At 35.5% G+C, this 27,726-nt stretch overlaps 1 protein-coding gene across 1 annotated transcript in view; it reads left to right on the forward strand.

The window, feature by feature from the left end:
* MACROD2 (mono-ADP ribosylhydrolase 2) overlaps positions 1-27,726 on the forward strand; it is a 2,133,612-nt gene that overhangs the window by 1,259,962 nt on the left and 845,924 nt on the right. The window contains exon 6 of the mRNA XM_045832893.1: positions 2,899-3,020. Within this exon, the coding sequence (XP_045688849.1) occupies positions 2,899-3,020 (122 nt within the window). The remainder of the gene's footprint in view (positions 1-2,898; positions 3,021-27,726) is intronic.

Consider the following 27,726-nt stretch of genomic DNA (forward strand, 5'->3'; position numbering starts at 1 on the left):
AGACATCATTCTGACTGCATTTGTCTTCATCACAGAGTTAAATATTAATGATTCCACAAGCACAGAAGAGACCACAGAGATCATCTAAGCAGCTGGTTTGTTTTACAGATAAGAAGACCAACACCAATAAAACAATGGCTTCATCTGAGGCATTTGATAAGTCAGAAATAGAGCTGGAATTAGAAGTCAGGACTCCCAACTGAATTTTATAACCATAAAAAAGGAAACCTTTGGTGTGGAAGAGCAACTTATAAATATTATGGACAAGTAAAATAATTTTAAAAATGTCCTTCTAAGCCTCACATTGATTTAGCTCCAGCTTTGTGGATCTGAGAGGTCATCATATTGGTCAATAATAACACTTGATCCAAGCTGTTGTAAATTTAATATACAGCATAAAATATAGAGATTGTATTTTGAGATTGGGGAGGCTCATTTATTGGCTATTTCTTCTCAGGCTTTTAAATTAAATGAAGAACTAAACAACTTCAAGGACTAATTTTTCATAAATGTTATTTGCATTATGTGGAAAATAATGCCTAAAGAAAAAGGCAAGGGCAAAGTTTATGATGTCACTGTTTCCCAATCTTGTGAACTCCTCTCTCTCTTTTCTCCCCATTCATGCCCCTAAGCCCTGCTTTTACTTGGCTCTAGATACATCTTTATGACCCCAGATAAGAGACACTTATTCTTGATCTTCTCTATCTATAAAATAAGGAAACCAAGGTCATAACCTCTTGTTCCTTATACACTAAGTGTTTGATGTACAGAAGAGGCAATAGGGAAGAACTGAAAAAAATGCACTCCACTTTCAACAGTGCAATAAGGATGCCCAAACTTCCCTAGAATGGTTTCCAAAGGTTAATATGTGGAGCCTTAGTCCCATGAGGCACTCTGCAAAACAGGTTTCAGCAGCCAAATATATTTCAGGAACAGAGCATGCCATGTACCCATTGTGCCAACTCACAGTGTGCTGTTGCATGCTGAAGGTCCTGAGGGGCCCTGTCCTTAGGTAACTGGTTGATTTAATTTCACTGAGATTTCCCAATTTAATTGACCTTTACACCCATATTGTATTGAACCCACTTTGGGAAATGCTGCCCTGTAGAATTATAATAGCTGTGTAAAAACATGAAGTAGTCACAAAAGGGATAATAAGATAAAGCTAAGTATAATCTATCTTATTAATATAGTATATGATTCATTAAAGACAAAAACTAATATAAAATGTTCACATAAAATTCACTATATAGGATACAGGACTTGTTTTACTATGTTCAGCTCTTATTACTATTATTACAAAAAAATCAGTGTGCTTTATTTTGATAAATGCAAACTAATTTTCCTTTATCATTCCCTTTTGTTGTAGTGGTTCTCACAGTAAAGCCAGGTTTTCTTGTGAAATAACATCTTCATGAACTCACTATTGACTTTTCTACCTATTTTAATCATGAGATATAAACTTTAATATTATCTGATTATAATATAAATACTGTTTCAGAGTTAAAAATTGAAATCAGCATTTTGTGATTTTCTCAAACATCAAATGATACTCTTGACATTTTGCAGGCAATCAACAAAGATTTTTTTCTTAGTGATTTATTTTGTGCTATTTAAATATCATATGAAATTTAAAACTATTCCACACACTCGAAAGAATGTGCTCTTATTCTCTCGTCATTTTTTTGGAAATTAAATGATACTGATTAGCAAAAAAATTTTTATTTCATTATAATATTCCAAAACTATTAGACTGAATTTTTCTTTTTGATAAAAATTGATTAGTTTTTGTTACATCAATGAAAGGGGCTAGTAATCTAGATTAATTTATAAAACTCAGAAGCAGGAGTTTCAAGACATTTTCAAATAATTTGAATTAATTTTTTGAAATAATCTTTATGGACTTAGAGCTATGACAACCCTTTTTATTATGATCTTAAAATGAAAAGTTTATGTATGTGTAGGTATTAAAAGAATACCACAATTGCTGGTTTTATGTGCAAAAAAAGAAAAATCAAATTTTGTGTTTTAAATATAAACAAAGGTTGAAAAGTATAGATTGCTTTTTGAAAGTTTTAATATAGGGGTTGGGCAAAAGTAGGTTTACAGTTATGAGTATGCAAAACACAGCTTATTCTTCTATTATTATTTATTAATTATTGTATTATTTTCCATATGAACAACTATAAACTTATTTTTTGCCCCATGCTACATAGTAAAAAATAGAAGGCAGGTGATTATTTGGGACTATTATCCCTAGGATACCTCATGTATGTGAGGATTGGAAGGTTGCACTTTAAAATTGGTAGGGATGGTGTCAGTGTTAGCTCAAGTGATTACTTCATCATAGCAGACACTAAAATTGGTAGGGGTATTTTAAAAGTACTCTTTTTAGGGTTATTACTTATAATTATAAATTATCTTGAGAGATTTTCAGAAGCTTGCCCTTCTTTATTGGGTACAATGCCTGAATCTATCATCTTATTTACACATAAGGTAATGTGTAGCATTGATTCTTCCTTCCTCTGTCAATTCAGAATGCTCATCTTTCAGGCAATTATTTCTTAGTTTATTTCCCTTCAAGGTTTTATCTATTGCCAGGGCACCAATTATTTGCATCTTACATTGTAATTTGTCTCACTTGGATCTGACCAATGATGATGAAACAATGTGTTGGTAGGGGTTCCTTTTCACAGTTATCATCTACCTGGGAAAGCACCTCCTGCCAGAGGTTGTACTATCTTGAATCTTTTACCAGAGAAACATTTGCATCCCCAGCATTTCTTAGCTTGCTTGTCTCCAGTCTCCAACCCAAATACCTAAATAAATAAAGCACAAATTATGTGAAAAGTAAAAAATACTTTGCTTACCCTGTTTTTCTTCCTTTTGCATTTACAGATGTCATCCACACTGTAGGGCCGATAGCAAGGGGCCATATTAATGGCTCCCACAAGGAAGACCTTGCAAATTGCTATAAATCTTCTCTGAAGCTGGTGAAAGAAAATAACATCCGATCAGTTGTAAGTACTTTTACATTCTTTATTTCTTATTCTTTTTCAGCCTTTATGTTTCAGAAATCAGTCTTGTACAAAACAAGGGTAGAAAATCATTTCCAAAATTTTGATGTGGTGATTGTTGTGGGGAGTAGAGTATAAGGGGACTACATGGTAATATAAAAAAAAGTACAATAAAGATTAAAGGTAATCAAAAAATTCTGAAAACTAAATTTGAGGATCTTAGTGATGTCATCTGTTGGTTATCATGGCTCCACTTTTTTGTATGCCCTAAATATTTGCTAAATTGTTCATGATGTTTGGAATTTAAAACATCATGAACAATTTAGAACCCCAGAACTGGAACTGTCTCATCTAGCTTCCTCTCTCATTTTGCCATTATCTTTTGAAGAGCGCATGCATGTTTTTACTTGACAGTTGTTATTCCTTTAGATTTACTTTCCTTTTCCTGAAGTAATATTCTGTGATTGGGTATGCCACATTGCTTCTAAGTTTTATCAGTTTAGACAGAGAGAGTTCAGAAAATGTGGATCTAATCTATTTCTTAACCAGTAGCCTGAGATGAAAGGCAGTCTTCTCTAGTTGGATTTGGAGGTATTTATTCACCTGCTTTTCTTTTACCATATGTACTACATTTATTGTATCTCAGTTACACAAGGGAAAGAAAACTATGAGAAAAAATAAGAGTGTAAATACCCGAGAGTCAGTTAATTGGGGCAGAATCTTTGGGTCAGTTTACCTTTAAAGTACAGCCTTGTGGAAATTGTAAGGCAATTAAAACTTGACTTCTTGTAAGTTTGGATGGATCAGCATTGCTTGGGAGTTCATAAAAGTGGTGGTTTTATTATTTGCATGAAGAAGCATTGAAAGTCAGACACTTTTAGATAAGCTTAATCATCACTGTATTTTTCATGCATGAATATAATTATAAAGTGACTTTTTCAATGTACATTAGTGAGTTTGCTTAAAATAAAGTAAAACTTTTGATAAGCCAATTATATAGCCTTTTAAATCTTTGTATAATTAATAACAGAGCTGAATATTTTATTTCACTCTTTGATTTTTTAAAAAAATTCTCTTTGCAAATGAATCAATAATTAAGACTATTCTGTCTTAGAGGAGAAAACTCAAGTTCAAAGAGAATGGAGCAAATCAAACTACTAAACCAGTTGGCTAATTTTATTTTCTACAGGAAAATAGAAAAATCAAAACAGGTGTGCACATTCAGAGGATAATTAAAATGTTGTCAATATGGTTTATTGATTTTAAAGGGCAAGGGGCTGAAGTACTTGGAAAAATGGTTATGTATAAAAGTTTCAACTTGGAAAACATGGACCTTGAGACTTGAAGAGACTTTACCAATTAATTTACTGGCATCTCTCTCTCTCATTTTTTTTGTAAATAAATAAAGGAGAGGCTAGACCATTACAAACAGTGTAAAAAATAGCACCCATTAATAGGAAAAAGAAATATTCCTAACTAAGATGACCTGAACACAATAATATCTGCCGTTGTATGACTTACTTCCACTGGGAGAGAAGATGAAGAATCATGGACTAAGTTAAACTAACTTTTATTAAATGGCCTGCAGATGGATATAAGCAATACTGTAGTCATTTTGGGATTGGAATTAGGTCTACCTTAACTTCTTTGATGGTATTTTGAAGGTATACATGTTACTTGGATAAAATGAGCAGGTAGTGCTAAACCGAAGTTATTCTGATATTGGTAATTAAAAATGGAGATGGAAAATACCTGTGAATTGTGAAATAAAATGTCCAGCTAAATTAATCTCCATGTTATGGCATGGTTGACTGGAGTCATCATCGAATGTCTTGTATATTATTCATAAAAAGAAAAAAATCCATTTTTCTTCCCTCTTTCTTTCCCCTTTCCTTCCTTTCCTTCTTTCCCTCAGTTTTTTTTTCTTGAAAGAGGAAATGTGGCTCTCTGCTTTGCATGGAATGTCATATTCTTGAGCAACATTAAAAACATAATAATGCTAATGTCATCAGATCCTCATTATTTGGAGGTTAATTGAAAATTCTTAGAAGTGTGATTAAGACTGGATAGGTGTTTTACATTATAGGCTTGTACTTTGTAGATTTATCACAATAGATGGGGAGAGGTGGTTGATATAAAAAGCCTGCTTATTAAAATGGAAAAAAAAAACTTAACTTGAGCTTACTTGTATACATCACAGAAAGTTTCTCATAAACCTTTTTTACCAGGGTAGCTTAGTGCTTGCTTTACCAATTATTATTATTATGGACACATCATGTCAATATATTGTAGCCTCAGTTTCCACATACAAATAATCAGTAAATTATTACTGCTGTCTCAAACCTAATTCATGAGATATTATGGGGGCATTGGAGATAATGAATATAACTTAAAAAATGTAATTCTCTTTTAAATCATTTGGCAATATTACTTCAGGTATAAGATATTTTCACATTTTATGATTTGGTGAATTTAGAAGATTGAGATCATTCTTCCTTTGATATCTGTTTTGCAAACCAGACTTTTAGACATTTATCATATCATTTATTGGTTCTTTTAAACCAGAAATACATTATTATAAAGTATTCAGTTAGTATATTTGCAAAGAAAATTTCAATTTTGTCCTCCTTCAGTGTAGAAAGACCTCATTCTCTTCTGCTTTGAGTTTCTTCCCTGTGAATCTAATTTAGTACTCACACAAAACACTTCTAGTCACCAAATGTATTGAGGTTCTAACCCACACCAATCAATTCTATGCAACAGCAGCTGGGTGTCTTACAATTTAACTCAATTCTGATACTATCTTTAAGTAGATAAAAGGTTAGGGCTCAATCTCATCAGATTGCCCTTCCCCACACATACTTTAGATGCCAGTCACAAGTCCAAGTTGTCATTGTGGTTTTCCAGCTATGTTTTGTTTTAGAACAAAGCTACAAAAATAAATAAGGAGTAACCAGTTATAAAATGGGGTAGCAGGTATGTAACAAATTAGCTATGAGCTAATATAGTAAATACCATACGAGAATATATTACTCTATTGGTCTGGATCACAGCACAACCAGACTATGTTGTAATTACAAATGTCTTCAAAATCTCAGTGACTTATATTCAGAGTCCCTGGCTTGTGGACAATCCATCATCTCATAGTTGTACTCTCTGGAACTGACAACCTCTCCAGCCATGGAAAAGAGACTTGGCAAAACCATGCATGAAATTTTTACTGTTTCAGATTAGAAGTGATACACATCATTTCTGTTCTCATAGTTCTGTCTACTGCAAAGGGGAGGGTAATGTCCATGAACAAATGAAATATTTGATGGGCACTACTTTTCTGCCAAATTAAACCAAAGGCTTTGGGATCACAGTAGAGGGGTCAGAGATAACTGCTTTATTCTAACTTCTCCAAATGAATATATTCTTCAGATTTGTACTGGAGGTAAAACAAACTGTATGGTCATGCATATTTATTTAATAAATAATAACATCCACTGTGTACCGAGGTATTTTTAAAGTATCTTCCAGAGAATATACTTGTTATCTTCAAATATATGATTTGTCTCCATCTCCTGACCATCCTGAAAAATAAATAGACAAGATCATCTTGTTCATTCTATGATGTGAGAGTACTTTCTAGTTTTCTCATCACTTTTAAACATCTTCCCACAGATGTCTGAAATTCCATAGTTAATGAGTAATTTATGATGGTCAGGCATTGTTCTTTCTCTGTAATTTCCCTTTAAAATATAAATGCTCATGGAATCAGCAGATAATTTATTTTCTAATACTTCAATATGAAGGAATTATCAAATTACTTTTCACTTTAGCAGGATAAATTAGAAGGAGATAGACATACTAAACACCTGAGCCTGAAGGAGGAGGAGAATGGGAGAAACAGAAAACAAAGTGGGATCCAAATACATTTCACTTACCTCCTATTTTTGCTAAATGAAGACACTTTTTAATTAGATGAGAGGGAAAGTGGTAGTTGTGCATAACTATCTAGAAACAAGGTAGTTATTTGGTTGCTGGATATGATATTTATGGATAAAATTTTCCCTGTGAAAAAAATAGTTTTATTAGTTTAGGACAGAAAATTTTTTTACATTTTTCCTATCCATTTTTTGATGGATTTTAAACATATATACCCACATGTTTGATTTAAATTTTTAAAGAATAAAAATAAATTTATACATTTAATGGTTTATTTTACTGGCATGTTTGTTCTATGAATTAGTAATTAGCACAGCTTTATTAATACCAAGGGATGTTTTAATTTAGGATTTTAATCATGATTCTTGTCCACTCATAACTTCAAATGAAAAATCTGACAATATGTCATGCTTCCCAGAACTAGTTTGTGCAAGTATCTTATTCCTTACAACTTTCAATACAATTCAGATATTTTTCTCTAACTATGAGTCCCACTTGGAGAAAATTCAAATATATATAAATCTACTTTTATATACATTCTTGACAAGCTTGATAATGTTGATTCCAGTGTAGACAAAAATCTAAGGTGCCATGTAGGTGATAATTATAGATAGAAGCAACTGGAAATGGGAATAAGAAAGAAACAGTTGAAAGAAAAGTCAAGGAGAGTGCAGGTTTTTTCAATAAATCCTTAGGAAAGATAAAGGTAGATGTCAAAAAATAGACTCAAGTGTAGAACCAAAGTATTCTTCATATATATACATATATATATATGAAGAAATTTTATTATTTTTCTTTTTTCTTATTCTTTATTTTTATTTAGAAATAAAATCACCTCAAAATGTTAATTCTTTATTTGCACTAATGACCATAATATGAGTTACTCCCAGGTAATAAATGACCTAAAAATCCATGCAAATTAAACAATAATAAATGATATACTAATATTTCAACCTAAATTTTAGAACCACATTATTCTAATGCATGTGACTTGAAAAGTGAATAATCAGACAAATAAAATAAGCAACTAATTTTTTTCACTTCTGTGACAATGCTATGTCCTGAGAATATTAAAAAGATGTTGTGGAATTGGAGAAAGAAAACGCATATTCCAAATATCCTCTTGCATGTATATTAGGCAAAACATATGAATGCAAATTGTTCCTATTGGTGAAAATCTTGGTAAAACCTTAGGGGTAAGTGTAGGGTTGAAGGCTGACAGGAAAAATTTCTATTGAGCAAGGGTTGTAAAATGGAAATAGTGATACTGTGTCCATTATCAGTAGGTGCTGAATGAGAAGGTGGCATAGATATTATCTTGTGTATCATGTTGCCTGTGTGTGTCTCTGTGTGTGTTTGTATAGTGAGCATAGACATATTTTATAATGATTTTTATAAATTATTCTTAACCTCTATTTATCTATTTATTACAACATGATCATGCATACCTCAATGGCAAATTCTACTATAGGGTTCAATTTTAGGAATGTAATCCATGCCATTCAAAAAGGCTCTGCCCCTCATACATAACAGGTGAGGTAAGACAAAAAAAAATGGCCCAAACAAAAGAACAGACCAAAGTTCCACAGCAAATACAACTAAGTGATGAAGAGATAGTCAACCTATCAGGTACATAGTTCAAGGCACTGGTGATCAGGATGCTCACAGAATTGGTTTAATTTGGTCACAATTTAGATGAAAAATGAAGGCTATGGTAAGTGAAATGAAGGAAAATGCACAGGGAACCAATAGTGATGGGAAGGAAACTGGGACTCAAATCAATGGTGTGGACCAGAAGGAAGAAAGGAACATCCAACCAGAAGAGAATGAAGAAACAAGAATTTAAAAAAAGATGAAGAGAGGCTTAGGAACCTCCAGGACATCTTTAAACATTCCAACATCCGAAGTATAGGGGTGCCAGAAAGAGAATAGGAAGAGCAACAAGTGGAAAAGTTATTTGAACAAATAATAAAGGAGAACTTCCCCATTCTGGCAAAGGAAATCGACTTCCAGGAAGTCCAGTAAGCTCAGAGAGTCCCAAAGAAGATGGACCCAAGGAGGAACACACCAAGGCACATCATCATTACATTAGCTAAGATTAAAATGAAGGAGAGAATTTTAGAAGCAGCAAGAGATAAGGAGACAGCAACCTACAAAGGAGTTCCCATCAGACTGTCAGCTGATTTCTCAAAAGGGACCTTACAGGCAAGAAGGGGCTGGAAAGAAGTATTCCAAGTCATGAAAGGCAAGGACCTACATGACAGAGCAAAGAATTGCTCTATCCAGCCAAGCTTTCATTTAGAATGGAAAGGCAGATAAAGTGCTTCTCAGAGAAGGTCAAGTTAAAAGATTTCATCATCACCAAGCCCTTATTTTATGAAATGCTAAAGGGACTTATCTAAGAAAAAGAAGATAAAAAACATGTATAGTAAAATGACAGCAAACTCACAATTATTAACAACCACACCTAAAACAAAAACAAACTAAGCACACAACTAGAACAGGAGCAGAATCACAGAAATGGAGATCACATGGAGGGTTAGCAACAGGAGAGTGGGAGGAGGAAAGAGGGGGAAAAGGTACAGAGAATAGATGGTAGGTAGAAAATAGACAGGGGGAGGGCAAAAATAATATGGGAAATGTAGAAGCTAAAGAACTTATGACACATGGACATGAACTAAAGGGGGGAATGTGGGTGGGAGAGGGTGTGCAGGGTGAAGAAGAATGAAGGGGGGGAATGGGCTTACTGTAATAGCATAATCAATAAAATATATTTAAAAAAGGATCACAGTGATTTATTCTCTCAGTATCAGTTACATAGATTCATATTGATCAGTATTAGATGTTTTAGAAAACTTTTAATTGACAAAATATAGTGTACTCACTTTGACATTGTTTGAGTAAGGAGAATATGTAATAATAAAATAGGTGTTTTATTAAAATGATTATAAACTAGTATTAACCAGATATTATTTAGGTTAAAATATTTTTTCATAAAGTCTAACAATTAATTGATGTATGAACTTAATAGTTTTATGTGATTATGGACAGACTAAAAGTTGGTTGGGCATTTTTTTTTAGTGGTCCAGATAATTGTGGGGGGGTTGTTTTTTATTTATCTTTTTTTAAAATTTTAATTGTTGTTCAAGTACAGTTTTCTGCCTTTTACCCCCATCCCAGCCCACCCTCTAGCTCTCAGGGCATTTGTTTAAATATGTGCACCACTGTGATTGTCACATGAATGTCATGCTAGGTTATTTGTTGGGTGGCAATAATTGTACATTTTCATGGGTAGGAGATACCCAATGCCAACAGAGATCCCTCAAAGCTAGATGATGCTTCCTCCATGAGTCACAGATTTTAAGAAATAATACCTTCCAATGGAAGAAATGATAGATGTATAAATTCAGTGCTACCTGTAGGTATTTTGGCAATAAGCAACTTTGAAATTCTGCATTTAATTGTTTCACCCTAATGTACATTTTCATTTTAAGGTGTAGTGAAGTGAATCTTATTTTGTTACACAAGTTCTGTTCTGAGAGGGTTGTCATGGCAATGAGTTCTCAGCTTGAAACTTTTAAATGCTGATTTTATTTCATTATCTAAGTTTCCATTACAGGCTACATCAGCCAATGCAGTCCTTTCTTCAAGAACACTTCTGCATTTTCACTTGCGTTTCTGTGATGGTTAGTGATGTTGAGTATCTTTTCATATGTCTATGGGTCCCCTGTATGTCCTCCATGGAGAAGTGTCTGTTTAGATCCTTTGCCCATTTTTTAATTAGTTTGTCTCCCTGGTGTTGAGTTTTATGAGTTCTTTATATATTTTGGAGATTAAACCCTTGTCCGATATATCATTGGCAAATATGTTCTCCCATATGGTTGGTTCCCTTTTCATTTTCATTATGCTTTCTTTAGCTATGTAGAAGCTTTTTAATTTGATTTAGTTCCATTCATTTATTTTTTCCTTTAATTCCCTTGCCCTAGGGGATATATCAATGAAAATATTGCTGTGTGGAATATCTGAAATTTTATTGCCTATATATTCCCCTAGGACCTTTATGGTATCACGACTTTTAGTTTCAAGCATTTTGAGTTATTCTGGTGTGTGGTGTAAATTGATGGTCTAGTTTTTTTTTTTTTGCATGTACCAGTCCAGTCCTCCTGACACCATTTGTTGAAGAGACTATATTTACTCCATTGTATGCTCGTGGTCCCTTTGTCAAATATTAATTGACCATAGAGGCAGGGGTTTACTTATGGGCTCTCTATGCTGTTCCACTGATCTGTGTTTCTGTTCTTATGCCAGTACCAGACTATTTTGATTACAGTGGCCTTGTAGTATATTTTTCTATCAGGTATTGGAATCCTTCCAACTTCATTCTTCTTTCTCAAGATTGCTGAGGCTATTCTGGGTCTTTTTTGGTTCCAGACAAATTTGTGGAGTATTTGTTCTAGATCAATCACCTTACAACTGTCAGAATGATTATCATTAATAAATCAATAAACAACAAGTGCTAGTGAGGATATGGAGAAAAGGGAACCCTTGTGCACTGTTGGTGGGAATGCAGACTGGTACAGTCACTGTGGAAAACACTATGAAATTTCCTTCAAAAAATTAAAAATGGAACTTAATCTTGATCCAGCAATCCTACTACTGGCAATATATCCTAAGAATCCCAAAACACCAATTCAAAAGAACTTAAGAACCCCTATATGAATAGCAGTGATTTTTATAGTACCCAACTTCTAGAAACAGTCTAAGTGCTCATCACAGTAAACCAGTGCATCAGAAAACTGTGGTACATTTACACAAATGGAAAAGAACACAGCAGAATGAAAGAATGAACTCCTACCTTTTGCAACAGCATGGATGGAACTGGAGAGCATTATGTTAAGTGAAATAAACCAGTTGGTGAATACCACTTATAAGAGGGATCTAATGAACAAAATAAACTAACAAACAAAACAGAACCAAAGATGTGGAAACATGGAACAGACTGACAGCTGCCAGAGGGGAGGATGGGAGAGGGTAACAGTGGAAAGAAGGGGAAGGGACTAGTCAAAGAACATGTATGAATGACCCATGGACATGGACAACAGTTTGGGGATTGACTGTGGGAGCAGGGGATTGGCTGGGCAGTGGAGGGCAAAGGCAGAAAAACTGGGACAACATTAATAGAATAACAATAAAAAAAGAAGACTTCTACAGCCTTAAAAACTGACATTTTAATTTTTTTTTAGTTTCACACCTCTGCTTAACTTACTATCATCATGTCTCAGACAGGCCTTCATCACAAAGTACCCTCTTCTATGGAGCTGTCAGTTTGCTCTTTTCTGATTTCTTTTTAGGCAATGCCTAGTCTTGGATCTCAGCTATCTCATTTATAAATGATGATGCTAAGTTTCTGTGTCTTTTCTAGTTTCCATTCTAACAGCTGTATGACTAATGATACTATTAATAAATAACAAGAACAAAAGCACTTTTACATTTGTGCCTCACTTTACAGTTTACAGCAGTGGGTCCCTAAACAACATCTTATTTGTTATTCAAATTTTTAGTTAGCTGCTCGTGTTTCTTTGATTTAGTCAGAGAGGGGGTTAGAGGGATGCTAAATTGAGACTTTTCCTTTCTCTTTATTCCCTACATTCACCTTTTATATGATCTCTTAATTGTGCATTTGGGTACTAGGCCTGTAATAATACATCCATCATGTTGTTGTTACTGGGAATTACAAGTGACCAAGGACAGACAGCAGAGAAGAGGTGGAGAGAAAACATGGAATGATGGTAAATTTACATATGATGCTTGGGAAACTTAACATTATATGCTTAAACCCATATTTTAATATATATTATTGATTATGCTATTACAGTTGTATTGTTTTCCCCCCTTTTATTTCCCTCCACCTTGAACCCCCCCCACCCACATTCCCCCACCTTAGTTCATGCCTGTGGATCACACATATAGGTTCATTGGCTTCTACATTACCTATATTATTCTTAAGCTCCCTCTGTCTATTTTGTACCCACCATAAATAAGAATTTATGATTCTTATTTCCTGTAACTTTTCCCCCACTCTACCCTTTCCCCCTCCCCATTGATAACCCTCCATGTGATCTCCATTTCTGTGACTCTGCTCCTGTTCTAGTTGTGTGCTTAGTTTGTTTTTGTTTTTTTAGGTTCAGTTGTTGATAGTTGTGAGTTTGTTGTCATTTTACTGTTCATATTTTTGATCTTCTGTTTCTTAGATAACATTTAACATTTAACATTTCATATAGTAAGGGTTTGGTAATGATGAACTCCTTTAACTAGACCTTATCTGAGAAGCACTTTATCTGCCCTTCCATTCTAGTTTAAAGCTTTGGTATATAGAATAATCTTGGATGTAGGTCCTTGCCTTTCATGACTTGAAATACTTCTTTCCAGCCTCTTGTTACCTCCAAGATTTCTTTTGAGAAATCAGCTGACAGTCTTATGGAACTCCTTTGGAGGTAACTGTCTCCTTATCTGTTGCTGCTTTTAAGATTCTCTCTTTATCTTTAATCTTGGGTAATGTAATTATGATGTACCTTGGTGTGTTCCTCCTTGGGTCCAACTTCTTTGGGACTTTCTGAGCTTCCTGGGCTTCCTGGAAATCTATTTCCTTTGCCAGATTAGGGAAGTTCTCCTTCATTATTTTTTCAATTAAGTTTTCAAATTCTTGCTCTTCCTTTTCTCCTTCTGGTACCCGTATGATTTGGATGTTGGAATGTTTAAAGTTGTCCCAGAGGTTACTAAGCCTCTCCTCATTTTTTTTTTTTTGAATTCTTGTTTCTTCATTCTGTTCTGGTTGAATACTTATTTCTTCCTCTGGTCTAAGCTCTTGTTGTGAGCCCTGTTTTCCTTCCCTTCACTGTTGGTTCCCTGCACATTTTCCTTTATTTCACTTTGCATATCCTTCACTCTTTCCTCTATTTTATGACCATAATCGCCCATTTCTGTGAGCATCCTGATTACCAGTGTTTTGAATTCTGCATCTGATAGGTTGGCTATCTTTTCATTTCTTAGTTGTATTTTTTCTGGAACTTGATCTGTTCTTTCATTTGGTCTGTTCTGCCATTTTTTTTGTCTCGGTGTGCCTGTTACATAATAAGGGGTGGAGCCTAAAGTATTCCTCAACCATGGGCTGAGGAAACCCATGTTGCTGCCTTGTCGCACCGTATGTGTGGAAGGGGTCCAAGAAGGAGCAATGCCATTTGCTCAGCTTTGGTCAGCTTTCAGTCACTTCCTCCACTACCTACAAGAAAATTGAGCCCTTCTGGTGCTGATCTCCAGGTGGGTGGGTTTGTGTACATTCTAAGACCCTGTGGGTCTCTCCAACAAAATTTCCTGTGAGGCTGGGAGTTTCTCTCTCAACTGCAACCCCCACAGGTGTTTTCAGTCAGAGTTTTTGAGGCTTTATTTCCCTGGGCTGAAACCCTGGGTTGTGTGGTCTGTCTCTCTCCCCAGTTGTTCCTCCTGATTTGTCTGCAAGCAAATGTGGGACTGCTCACTCTGCCAGCCACTACCTCACCCTCTCTGGTCCTCCAACTGCTACCTTGCTATGAGTCCTCTCTACTCTGGCTGCCTGTACTGCCCCTCCTACTGGTCTGAATGAATATTTCTTCTTTAGGTCCTTGGTTGTAAGACTTCCATACAGTTCAATTTTCTGCTAGTTCTGGTTGTTTTTTTGTTTTTTAAATTTGTTGTTGCCCTTCTTTTGGTTGTGTGAGGAGGCACAGTATATGTACCTATGCCTCCATCTTGGCTGAAAGCCTTAAACCCATATTTTTATACACTGCACAACTTATTTTTTACTGTGGTCACATAAGGGAGATGATTTGAGTTAGAAAGATCATTTAGCTATGAAATATAATAATAATAGCTAATATTTTTGAAACCCCCAGTTTGTGCCAGGCTCTATTTTACTCATTTAATCTCAGAATAATCCTAAATTAGAGAATGTGGTTTTTGTCACTTTAAAGATAAGGAATATAAGCCTGAATGATGATAAATAAATAACTAAGGTCTTACCTCTAACAAAAAGTGAAGGGGGGATTTAAAATGAAGAAGTCTATATCCAGGGCCTTTAGCCACCGTGCTATCACCTCCCCTTTCCTTTGCTGTGACACTAGCATTTTGGGCAGGGCCAAGGATGCTGCATTATGTGGGATGACCAGGAGTACATTTGTGAAACTGTCCTTTCTACCACAAAACATTGTAATGGTTTTCTGGATAATCATATAAGTAAACACATATTTATAAATAACAGGGTATATAAAAAGTCCTTTTGCTCACTGTATGTTACTGAACTACCATGAAAGTCAAAGAAAGTTTGGCCTTAGTTAGCTCAGAATTTTACCAGGTGTGCTTGAGAAATCATGCCACTTATGGTAGCTTGCAATATAGCACCCTTGTTAAGTTTGCATTTCCAGATGTTCTCTTCATGGTGATTCCAAGGAGGCAAGTAACTATCTGACTACTTCATTATGTGTGTATTGATTCATTTGTTGTCTTATGCCTAATCCTTTACATGATGAAATAGAATTTTACTATGTCACTTTCCTTTTATATTACACTTATGGCATTACTTTGATTTTTAAAAAATTTAATTTATTGTTTTGATTGGGATTACCCTGGAAGCAGACCCTGATACAAGGTTTTTATGTACTGGCACTTTATTTAGGAGGCTAGTATAAAAGCACTGGCAAAGCAGTGGGAAGTGAGAAAAGGAAGGGATGGCAGCCTAGAGTCACAGTATTAAGCAAGTTACCACTGCAGACGCTGCGAATCAGTCTTGCTTCACAGCTCTGGGAGACCATGTAGAACACACCAAGGAGCTGTTCTGTCTGAGGAATCTGAGGGCTAAGCAATTGATCTTAAGCTTCTTCAGGTGGTTGGCTGAGGACTGGGACATTAACTCCCAAGCATTTCTTGTCTGTTCCTTGGCCAGGCTGAGAGAAAGTGTTTAGGCAGAGTCATATCAAGAATGACTCTGGAGGATGCTGGGGGTGGGGACATATACTGGAATGATGAGTTCTGGGAAGATATGGGTGGGACACTGCTATCTTCTGCTTCCTATATGTGGTGAGTTTTGCTATTTATAAATGTCATTTCAGCATAGTCAAGAGGACTTTACAAAATATTTATTATAAATAGGCAATGTTGGATATGATTGAATTGAAAATCATTGGTTTAAATTAAATGGAGTTTCTGATGGGACAATATGCTAAGAACTGGTTGTCCAAAGATTTTTATTCTCACACTCAGGCAACCAAATTATCTGCTTCTTTAAGTATAGTGTGATGGTGATCACAATCCTATGGAATGCATGAAATTATGAATATAGTTCTTAAGTAGTGGAGAAATACTATCACAATATTGTGTCACCTTGGTTAATTTTTTTCTCAGCATCTCATAATACTAAACTTTGATTCATTATATAAATTGTGGAAGAGTTGGCCATTCAAGGTTAGGTGCATGTAAAATTGTTCATTAGTTCGAATATACATATTGGGGGTGAAAAATTTGATTAGGACATTACCTTTGATTTTACTCTACTTTAAGGATTCTTTCAAATTATATCTTGTTTTAACATTTTAGGAAATGTGTTATCTTATTTTTTTCTTTCAAAAATCTTACAACATGACTGTGATCAAGTCTTTCTGTTAAAGTGTCTGAAACTTTTTTCCTTCATCTCATCTATAGTTTGAAATAATTCTTTTTAGTCACTTGCACATTCTGAATATGTAAATCTAACAAAGACTAAGGACAGCATATTTAAAATGAAAGTATAAAACATCTCAATTTAGCTAGAGTTTTCAACTTAATTATTTTCATTTCTTTTATGAGGCTAGAAAACATTCCTAGAAAAAATCATTATTGGTTTCTACAAAAGTGTATTTCAGAGGAAATACTGGCCCTGCATACTGTCAAAGAAAGTATATTACAGTGAAATTTGTACAGAAAAAGTAAACAGATTTGCAATGTGAGCTTTCATCTTGAGTGTTTTATTTTTCCCTGACCTAAGCAGAAGTTATTAGATCACTGTATCAAGAGGAAATAGTCAATTCAAAACACGGACCAGAGTCTTGAGCCTGCCATTAGATTTGAACAACGGGACAATTTTAGCATATATCTGGAGGGTTAATAACCTACTGTGAAGACAATGGTTTTATAAGGTGAATTATTTTTATAAAAGCAATTTCCATGTATAGAATTTAAGCTATTTCTAAGCTATTGATTTGAGATACGAAAAGAGCAAAGCAAGTAAAACCAATAAAATTTTTAAATAAATCTGTTAGTATCAACGAGGCTCTAGACTTGTTAATGAACAATTTAGTGGAATTGCAAAGATTTAAAAAAAAAAACTGAAAATATGTTATAGCCTGTGTGTAAGCCACACCTTGACAATCTTTATTTCTGAACACTTCTAAAGTGTGTAAAAGGTAAAATTGCTTGGCAGGTGTCTCATGGAAATAGTGTAGGGTTGTAGTTATAATTATAGCTTAAGTAGAGCAATATATTAATCACCTAACTTTTAGCCCTTATGAGCTGAGTCACTTTAGTACAGTCTCTCCATCCCCTCTGAGCAATTTTGGGAAATTTCCTTGCTGGAAGTATACTAGCAGGTAAGCTATCCCAGTGGATATGCAACAGAAAAGCTTACAGGTCAATTTAAGTCATGACTTAAACATTTTATTTAATCAAGGGGAAAGAAACCGAGGGGCAGAGAAGGGTAGGTTAACACAGTTGGCCTGGCTGAAAAAGAGTGGAAGAACTTTCTATATGACTCCTGGTTATGCAGTGTTCCCATGCTCACTTGCATGCACACTCTCTCTTTTTCTCTGTCATGTCAGCTTTTTCACAAGTGTTGTGGATATGAGAACCAGAGTTGAGGTCTAAGCAAGGCAATGTGGCAGATGGTGAGTTCCTGGGGCCAACAAAACACATTAGCTCTGTCAAAAAAACACAGGGGCAAGAGGGCCTAACCAGTAGCTTTTCGTAAACAACAGAGGTTTTTATCTGTATTTCTAAGACAGAGAAAATGTAGGGCCAAATGTGACAATGATAAGTATCACCAATAAGAGGCTACTTTAGAGATGACATTGATGTTGCTCTAGAGGTGGCAGGATTCATGCTCATGATCTGGTCTTACCATATTTTTCTATTTGGAGCTCTTCCTCCTATTCATTTTATCCCATTTATCATGGAGACATGTTAGAAGGTATTAAGTTAGTACTGTATTTAAGTCTCTCAATCCTACCTAAATCTCAAAACTAAATCTCCTACTTGCTTAGATATCATTACCTAACCCTGTGAGCTTCACAGTTTGATGAATTGATGAGAAATTTGTCTGGAGGAAAAAGTGAGGCAAATCACTACATAAAGTCTTCAAAACAAGGAAAATCTAGAAACTACTTTTCAAAAATTTGATATTTTTAACATAAAAAGTAGATATTAAAGGCATTTCCCTAATAAAAGGGGACAGCTGTAATCTATGCTAAATGCTTTGAACTTGTTGGGATGATTGGCTCCCATAGGAAGACAAGGTTTCACATGAGAATGTGGCCAGCAGCATTAATAAAGAATAAGTGATATGTTTTATTGCTTAAAATGGAACAGTTTCTTTATCAGACAAGAAGCTAAGGTCTATTATTTTTTCATCAATAAAACCATAATTAAATCCCTCAAGGCATGTATTAAAAGCTATATTGAGGAATCCAAAAGACACCACCTTAACTAATTTCAAAATTAACATTACCAGTAATAAGACGTCGAAATCATGAGCATCTTGATATGATAGACTAAGAAGGACACTGTGGTATTTTAGCCCAAAAAGCATAACCTCAGTTCAATCAAGAGAAACTATCAGACAAATCCTAAGGAGGCACATTTATGAAAATAACTAATCAATACTACTTTGTTATCAACATTAAAAATGACAAGGAGAGTCAAAGTTTTTTTCCTATACGCTGCTACTTTGTATTACATTAGTTGTTTTTTTTTAATGTTATACTAGTTCGATTCCTAGAATCAATCACATTTGATTTGGGTGTATAATTCTTTTTATATGTTTTAGATTCATTTACCTAATTTCTTCTTAGCATTTTTGCAGTATATTCATCAGAAATATCAGTGTGTGACTTCCGGCAAGATGGAGGCATAGGTGGATGCACCGTACCTGCATGCACAACCAAGATTAGAACAACAACAATTTAGAGGCAGAATAACACCCAGAACTGATAGAGAATTTACCTAAGTGGAAGTCGGACAGCCAAGAAGTTGAAGTATACCCGTTCATCCAGACCCGTAGGAGGGGCAGAGAGCAGCAGCCAGGTGTGGGTCACAGCAGGGTCGCAGTGAGGAGAGCAGAGAGAGTTGGGTGAATAAGGCAACTGGGGGCATGTAAGGCATCTGGGGTGTGCAAGATCGCAGCGGGTGGGCCCTGAGTATGCAAGTGGCAGCTGTCAGACCCAGTGAGGCGGCAACTGTAGACCAGGGCAGAGCACACAACCCGGGATCCCAGAGAAGGGACTGAGGTCCCAGAAGAACAGAGCTACCGCCATTGTTCCCCCCCCTGCCCCCACATACAATGTCACAACCTAGTGACTGGAATGCCCAGCCCTGGTGAACACCTAAGGCTCCGCCCCTCACCGTAACAGGAGTGACCAGACCAAAAAAAAAAAAAGAGAGAGAGAGAGACATGTCTCAAACAGAAGAACAGATCAATGCCCCAGGACTCATCATTTTAAGTGACTGAGAGATAGCCAATCTATCAGATGCACAGTTCAAAACACTGGTGATCAGGAAGCTCACAGAATTGGTTGATTTTGGGCACAAATTACATGAAAAAATGCAGGTTACCATAAAAGAAATGAAGGAAAATGCATGGAGAACCAATAGTGATGGGAAGGAAACTGGGACTCAAAACAATAGAGTGGACCAGAAGGAAGAAAAAAACAACCAAACAGGAAAGAATGAAGAAATAAGAATTCAAAAAAAAATGAGAAGAAGCTCAGGAACCTCCAGGACATCTTTAAACGTTCCAACATCCAAATTATAGGGGTACCAGAAGGGGAAGAGGTAGAGCAACAGATTGAAAGTGTTTTTGAACAAATAATAAAGGAGAACTTCTGCATTCTTGCAAAGGAAATAGACTTCCAGGAAGCCCAGAGAGTCCCAAAGAAGTTGAACCCAAGAAGAAACACACCAAGTCACATCATAATTACATTAGCCAAGGTAAAAATGAAGGAGAGAATCCTAGAAGCAGCAAGAGATAAGGGGACAGTAACCTACAAAGGAGTTCCCATCAGACTGTCAGCTGATTTCTCAAAAGAGACCTTACAGGCAAGAAGGGGCTGGAAAGAAGTATTCCAAGTCATGAAAGACAAGGACCTATATCCCAGATTACTCTATCCAGCAAAGCTTTCATTTAGAATGTAAAGGCAGATAAAGTGCTTCTCAGATAAGGTCAAGTTAAAGGAGTTCATCATCACCAAACCCTTATTTTATGAAATGTTAAAGGGACTTAAAAAGAAGATTAAAAAAAACATGTCTAGTAAGAAGACAGCAAACTCACAATTATTAACAACCACACCTAAAGCAAAACCAAAAGAAATTAAGCAAACAACTAGAACAGGATTGGAACCACAGAAATGGAGATCACATGTAGGGTTAGCAACAGGGGAGTGGGAGGAAGAGAGAGGGGAAAAGATACAGAGAATAAGTAGCATAGATGCTAGGTAGAAAATAGACAGGGGGAGGGCAAGAATGGTATGGGAAATGTAGAAGCTAAAGAACTTATAAGTACGACACATGGACATTATTAAAGGGGGGATGTGGGTGGGAGAGGGTGTACAGGGTGGAGGGGAGTGAAGGGGGAAATGGGACAACTGTAATAGCATAATCAATGAAATATATTAAAAAATGAACTATCAGTGTGTGATTTCCTTTATTGTGATGTCGTCTAGTTTTGATATCACAGAATGAGTTGAGAAGTGTTACTTCCTTTCAGTTCTTACATATGGTCTCTAAGAAATGACTAAAAAACAATAAATAATTTACATTATTAAACTGTTTTCAAATAAGGAACTCATAGAACCCATGCTGTTTTTAAAAGTAAAGATATTAGCTTACAGATTTTAATATTCCACAGTTGTGTTGCCAACTGCTGCCTGTTGTACACCCCCGGATGCACTCTCACATGGAGTTGCACACGTAGGAAGTCGAAAGGGAGTGCGTATGTGACAGCCATCCATCTGCGGAAGGGAAGAAGAGGTTGAATAGAGCAGAAGGCAAAGGCAGGTGACTATGCAGTCTCATTGGAGCCTCTGCAGATCCTATGTGGGTCTCTGAAGCTGGGATGGCCCTTCAAAATTGCTCCAAGTTGATGTGAGGACTCTGGACCTTTACAGTCCAATGCCAATTAATCATTGGTTGCAGGCTGCACCCAGGAAGGGGCACAACCTTTTGGTTGGTAGTTTTCTTTGGTCAAAGGCAGTTTCTGGAAAGAGCCGACAGCTGAGGGCTATCTGCTGGTAACATTCCTAACAGCTGAGGGAATATGACCGTCTGAGTAGCACTTTCCAATGCCTGTCACAGAAATGGATACAAATTGGGACTTTTAAACAGATTTGTCCTGTTCCACAGCTCAATTTAGCCAACCATTATATATTATCTCTTAGGCAGAATTTTTAACCTAATAGCTCTAGGAAAGCAAGAATTGAGGCAAAATAAAGTCCTCATTTAACATCTCTGATAGGTTCTGCTGTTTTAAGCAAAAGGATGTATAACAATGCCCATTTACTACAGGTTAATTGATATAAACAATAGTTAAGTTCCTACTGCATCTCAGCAATGTTATAACTGCACAGCATTATTTGATTACTTGCTGTACTTTACTTCTTTTAGAAAAGTGAATAAAAAGGATAGTTGACTGAGGATTGTGTGTTTAATGGTCAGTTGCAGAAATATTTTGAACGATGTGTAGATAATATAATTGTAGCAAGGTGTCTTAATTTGTTCGGGGACCTGACACCACCCTCTTCTATTACATGAACTGCTATTTTCTTCAGTTCCATATTTTTAGTTGTTGTTTTATTCACTTGCAGGGATAAAATACATACAAACATATATGCATGTCTTAAATTCTTTATATATATATATAATGTATAAATATATACGTATATTTATATATACATATACATAGGTATATGTGTATGTATGTACATATATACATATATGTACATATATACATATACGTATATGTATACATATATACATATTATATACATATATACATATACATATACCTATGTATATGTGTATATATATATTGTGTGTGTGTGTATGTGTATATGTGTGTGTGTGTATATATATATATAAAAACAGGCAGTGCGGCCAGCTTATACTGGCTTTAAGAACAGATCATTACATTTTCATGAATTTTGTGAGCCAATTGTTAAAGCATAGGCTTTATTAAAAATCAAATTATTTAAATGTACAATTACATAAATTATATTAAAAACAAATATACATAAATTTTCAATATCATTAATTATTTTATTATATTTTACTATTTTCTGTGATCTTGGGTTTATTTTTGTCTATTGTAACCATGTGGTGAAAATTCCATATAGTAATGAGCTACTGTGCATCTCTTCCCAATTCCACAGTCAGTGAAATCACATAGGTAGTTTTAAATTAGCCAAGGTGAGAGTATCTGCCCCACAGCAACTAACAAATGCTATAAATCGGGACTTGGTTTATCATTTTGTTGATTGTCTAAACTTATGAAAATGATGAAAAATACTAAGAAAGCAGATTAAACTTAAAATGTGTTGTGTCCATAGCTGTTATGTTGTGAATACTATAAGAAATTGCAGAAATGTTCCTCTAGTATTTTTTTTCTCACCAGGCAATATTTTTTATTGCTTTTAGAGAGAGGAAGGGAGGGAAGTGGGAAAGGGGAAGAAGAGAGAGAGAGAAAGGAAGACAGAGGGAAAGAGAGAGATATCACTGTAGGTACCCCTGACCTGGAATCTAACCCTAAATCTGGGTATGTGCCCTGACCAGGGATTGAACCCTTGACTTTTTGGTCTTTGGGACAATGCTCCAACCAATTGAGCCACACCAGCCAGGTCTCCTCTAGTACTTAAAAGTTATTGTTCTATTCAACAAAGAATCTGCTCACTTATTGACAAATTAGGGAAGTTCTGGTATATGTCTTTGTTATTTTGCTTTTGTCTTGTCATTATAAGTAAAAATATCAAACAACATTGATGTTGCAACTTCATCAGTTGCTATAATAGTGTAGATATATATAAAACTTTCTAAATGTATAAATGCATTTTATAAAATTTCTCAAATTTATAAAGTTGTTTTATAAAATTATAAAGTAATTTCTAAAATTATTTAAATTTTTTTTCGAGTGCTCCCAATTTTATATGAAAAATTTTATGAAGAGCACCCAGAGATTCTAAAGATAGCAAATATAATTTAAAATAAAAACAATGTCAAACAGAAAAAAATGCAAGGAATCTCAATGATACTGTTTTTTCCCCAAAGGTAACTATTTCATTTCTCTTTAAATTGAAATATAAAAAGCAAACTACTTCACACAGACACTCTAATGAACAAATACACAGCTCCTGGTGCCCCTGCTTTGCCAGCATGTGCTCTCCTCAGGCTCCTCTGCATCTTGGGTGATCCTGCACGAATGGTGCAGTCAGGAGAGGACACTGAAGAGACCACTGGACGTTCGGAAATGGTCTCCCAAACCTTACAGAAATTACCATAATGGCTTATACATCAATGACGTCATTTTAAAATGATTTTTATTCTAATACCTCACAGTCTAATCCACAAGAGCCCAGCAAAGTACTGCAAAATACACGCAAAAGTGTGAGCTAAATTTTAATTTAACTGCCTCTTACAAAAATAAAAAAATGGCTCTGCAATAAGTTTGCATAAACTAAAGGCATTTGGTTATGTCTTTCAGGGAAAAGTGCTCTGTCAATTACTTCTTCTTCCAATTTTATATTTAAAAAAAATCTTGCTTATCTGATTAACTACATTTACCACTACTCCACTCATAAATATTCATGAGATTTGCTGATCAAGGTTGGGGGATGGAAGGCTAGCTCTCCACTGTCACACAGTAGTTATTCCTTGAGCAAGTCTTACCTCTTTTCTTCCTATTTCTACTGAGTAACTTCCCTTCTTATAACCCATGTGTATCATTCCAAAGTTATGGTTTGGGCCAAAAAAAAATCACAGTCCTAGAGAAGAAGTTCCAGCAGTTTTTCTCTGATACAAACTCAGACTTCCAGGGTCTGATTTTATTTTTGGTATTAGGAATTTTAATTAACTCAGTGCCAGTATAATATGTTTTAGTTATGGGTAATTACCAAACTTCTGTTTCTTTAAAGAGTGATACTGGCAAACTTTGCAAACATTTTTTTGTCTGCATTACCTAAAACCTAATGTATGTAGCAATAGATACAAATTTTGTAAACACTTGCCATTAGCCTGCTAGTTACCTGAACACATTTGAATACTGTAAGCCATCCTTAGTAGAATTATTTCAAACTCAAGCTCAGTGGAATTCTCCATAATATATACCTGTGGCATTATCATGAAAATGTAACATTATAGATGCTGTAAACAATTCATAGATGTATTTTAACTATTCACTATGATAGTGTTAATATGAGATGTGGAGAGTGAGCAACTGAAATGGTTATTCCCATATTTATTTTATGCCTTCATTTTTTCACATTATACTGTTTGATTTAAATAAAGGGATGGAAACTTTCTTAAAATTGTCTTAGCTCCCTTGTGGATTTCACTTCTTCTAGACTAGGAATTTTCATTCAGTGTAAGGGTTGTGGAATACTGCATCACTGCCCTTCCATTGCCTTAAACAAGAACATATATTTAATCCACCACCTATGACAAGTGGCAGGATGCTGCTGCAGCACTTAGAATGTGTTTATGTTGTTTCCATTAGGAAAACAGGTCATGAACTAGTTTGGTGGCCATGCACTGTCAGTTTTATCATTCTATTCACACAACCTGTGTGACTTCAATTTTGGCAAATTTGGCTGAAATATTAATCAAATCAATGCCCAAAATTCAAGTATGTATTTTTCTAAGGGTTTACACTATAAAGAAAATTTAATGATAGTGTACTTTGGAACAATCTAAGAAGCAGTTTGAAGAATTATATACTTCACCTTGTGTCTCTTTCTAAAGTAACAATGATCTGATGGCATAAATAGAAGTGTCCAGATCTAGTGAACCACAGGCTAGAGTCACATCGTAAGGTCAAATCTGAGGAGCCAAAAAGACATATGCTTTTAACAGTAAAGGATCATCTCTCATTGCCAACTGTATTACTAAAATTGAAGTTCAACTTTGAAAACTTTTCACTAGTGCATTGATATTCTACTGAGTGCATCGTTAAACCAGTAACATGATGAGTGGGGTGCACATACATGAGTGTGAATGTGTGTGTATATGCACACATATGTGTCTGTGTAAATCTGCATCATTTCTCTGAATTACCAGACCTGAATCTTCTTTTTGTGACTCATTTTATGCCTTTATAATGCCTTGTTGTTTGATATGGTTTCACAGTGACTTTGTGCTATCACAGGAAGAAAGCTTATCTAATTTTTGAAAGCTATATTTGAATTCTAGCCCTTTAAAATAATTGCCTTGTAGGCCCATCTTTCTTCATCTATGAAGTGGGAATAATACAATCTGCCCTTAATCATATCCATGGAAAAATAACAAGTGTTGGTGAGGATTTGGAGAAATGAACCCTCATACATTTCAGGGGGGATATAAAATGGTACATTCGAAGTGAAAGACAGTTTGGCAGTTCCTGAAAACTTATATAAAGTTACCACATGACCCAATCATTCCATTCCTAGGTATGCGCCCAAGAAAACTAAAAACATGTCCACACAAAAACTTGTACATTAATGTTCATAACAGCTTTATATATAATAACCCCAAACTGGAAACAACCCAGATACCTATCAATTAATGAATGGATTTCATGCAATGAAATATTATTCAGCAATAAAAAAGAATGAAACACTGATAGATGTTACAACATGGCTGAACCTGAAAATGTTCTGCTAAGTGAAAGACACCAGTAACAAAAGGCTACGTAATGGTAATGTAATTCCTGTTGTATGTAATGTCCAGAATAGGCTAACCCATAGAGATAGAAAGTAGATTGGTGGTTGCCAGGGGTTGGAGTTAGGAGATGAGGGAGAAATGGGAGTGACTGCTAACAAATGTGAAGTTTCTTTTTGGGATGATGAAAATCTTCTTGAATTGGACAATAATGGTGCTTGCATAATTCTATGAAAATGCTAAAAAAAGCCAAAACATTTAATTTCATAACTTAAAATAGTGAATTTTATGCTTTATGAATATCTGAATTAAAATAATTTTAAAAACCCTGCCCTACCTACATCAGAGGATTGTTGTAAGAATCAAATAAAACTGGAAAGTTCCGTAGAATCTAAATCATAGTTAGCAATCAATGCTACTGCATAGAGAAAAACACAGGCCACCGTGTTTGTAACTGGATAGAGGTTTGTATGAAAACCATCTTTTTTTTTAAGATTTTATTTATTTATTTTTTAGAGAGGGGAAGGGAGGGAGAAGGAGAGGGAGAGAAACATCAGTGTGTGGTTGCCTTTCATGGACTCCCCTCTCCCCCCAGTGACCTGGCCTGCAACCCAGGCATGTGCCCTGACTGGGAATTGAACTGATAACCCTTTGGTTCTCAGGCAGGCATTCAACCACCGAGTCACACCAGCCAGGGCTGAAAGTCATCTTTATATCCAGTCATAGGGAAATTCACAGAGGACTATTGTCACTCAGGACACTTGCTGACAAGTTTTTGTATCATAAACTGTAAAAGAAATTTATTTTAAAGAACAGAAGAACAGTGTTGATGTGCAGAACTTGAGCTTTCTATTGGAATCAGCCACTATCAACATGTTAGTAGCAGTTGTGTAATAACTACCCTGATGGATGGAATAACCCTAAAGGACAAAAGCTTCATTTGCACCCTGGACACAGACACGCTGACTAGAATGAGAGCTAACCTGATACCAGATGAGCTTTGTTGAGCTCATCTGCTATTGTTCTTTTTTTTTTTTATAAAACCAATATTCTTTTTGGAATCCTATGTAAAGTTTGCAGGCTACTAAAGGGACTTCAAGCACCACTCTGTGAAGGCCTCACATGCTGTTCCTTTCTTATTTAAATGAAGAGGTGCATAGCTCACAAAGAGACAGAATTGAGGTTAGTTCATTCTATGCTACCTCTAGACCAAAGGGAGTTCTGTCCAAACTCGATGCTCAGAGCTGTTCTCTGCCCATTTCTGGGTGGGGGAGGGGGCAGGAATTATCACCTGCTCTTCTTTGCCCTCGTCTAACTGGAGCTTTTCAGCTTGCCACAGTGCTTGACACCAGGATCACCAGGACTCTTGCTTCTCCTGTCTTCCAGAACAACTTTCTCCTCTCTTCCTGCTGGGTCATTTCATTTTAATAGTCTCTGTGGCCACTTCTCTAGCTTGAGCCCTCTTACCTTTTTACTCTCAGATCTTCTCTGGTAGCAATATGTCTTTCCTTATCAGTATCAATCAGGTTCTAACATTTTGGCAATGTTGGGGTGTTGATTACTACTATATGTTCCCAGTTCCCAAATCATAGCTCCAGCTGAGACC

Source organism: Phyllostomus hastatus, unplaced genomic scaffold, assembly GCF_019186645.2.
Source record: "Phyllostomus hastatus isolate PE091 unplaced genomic scaffold, TTU_PhHast_1.1 phas_contig_17, whole genome shotgun sequence".
Classification (NCBI taxonomy): domain Eukaryota; kingdom Metazoa; phylum Chordata; class Mammalia; order Chiroptera; family Phyllostomidae; genus Phyllostomus; species Phyllostomus hastatus.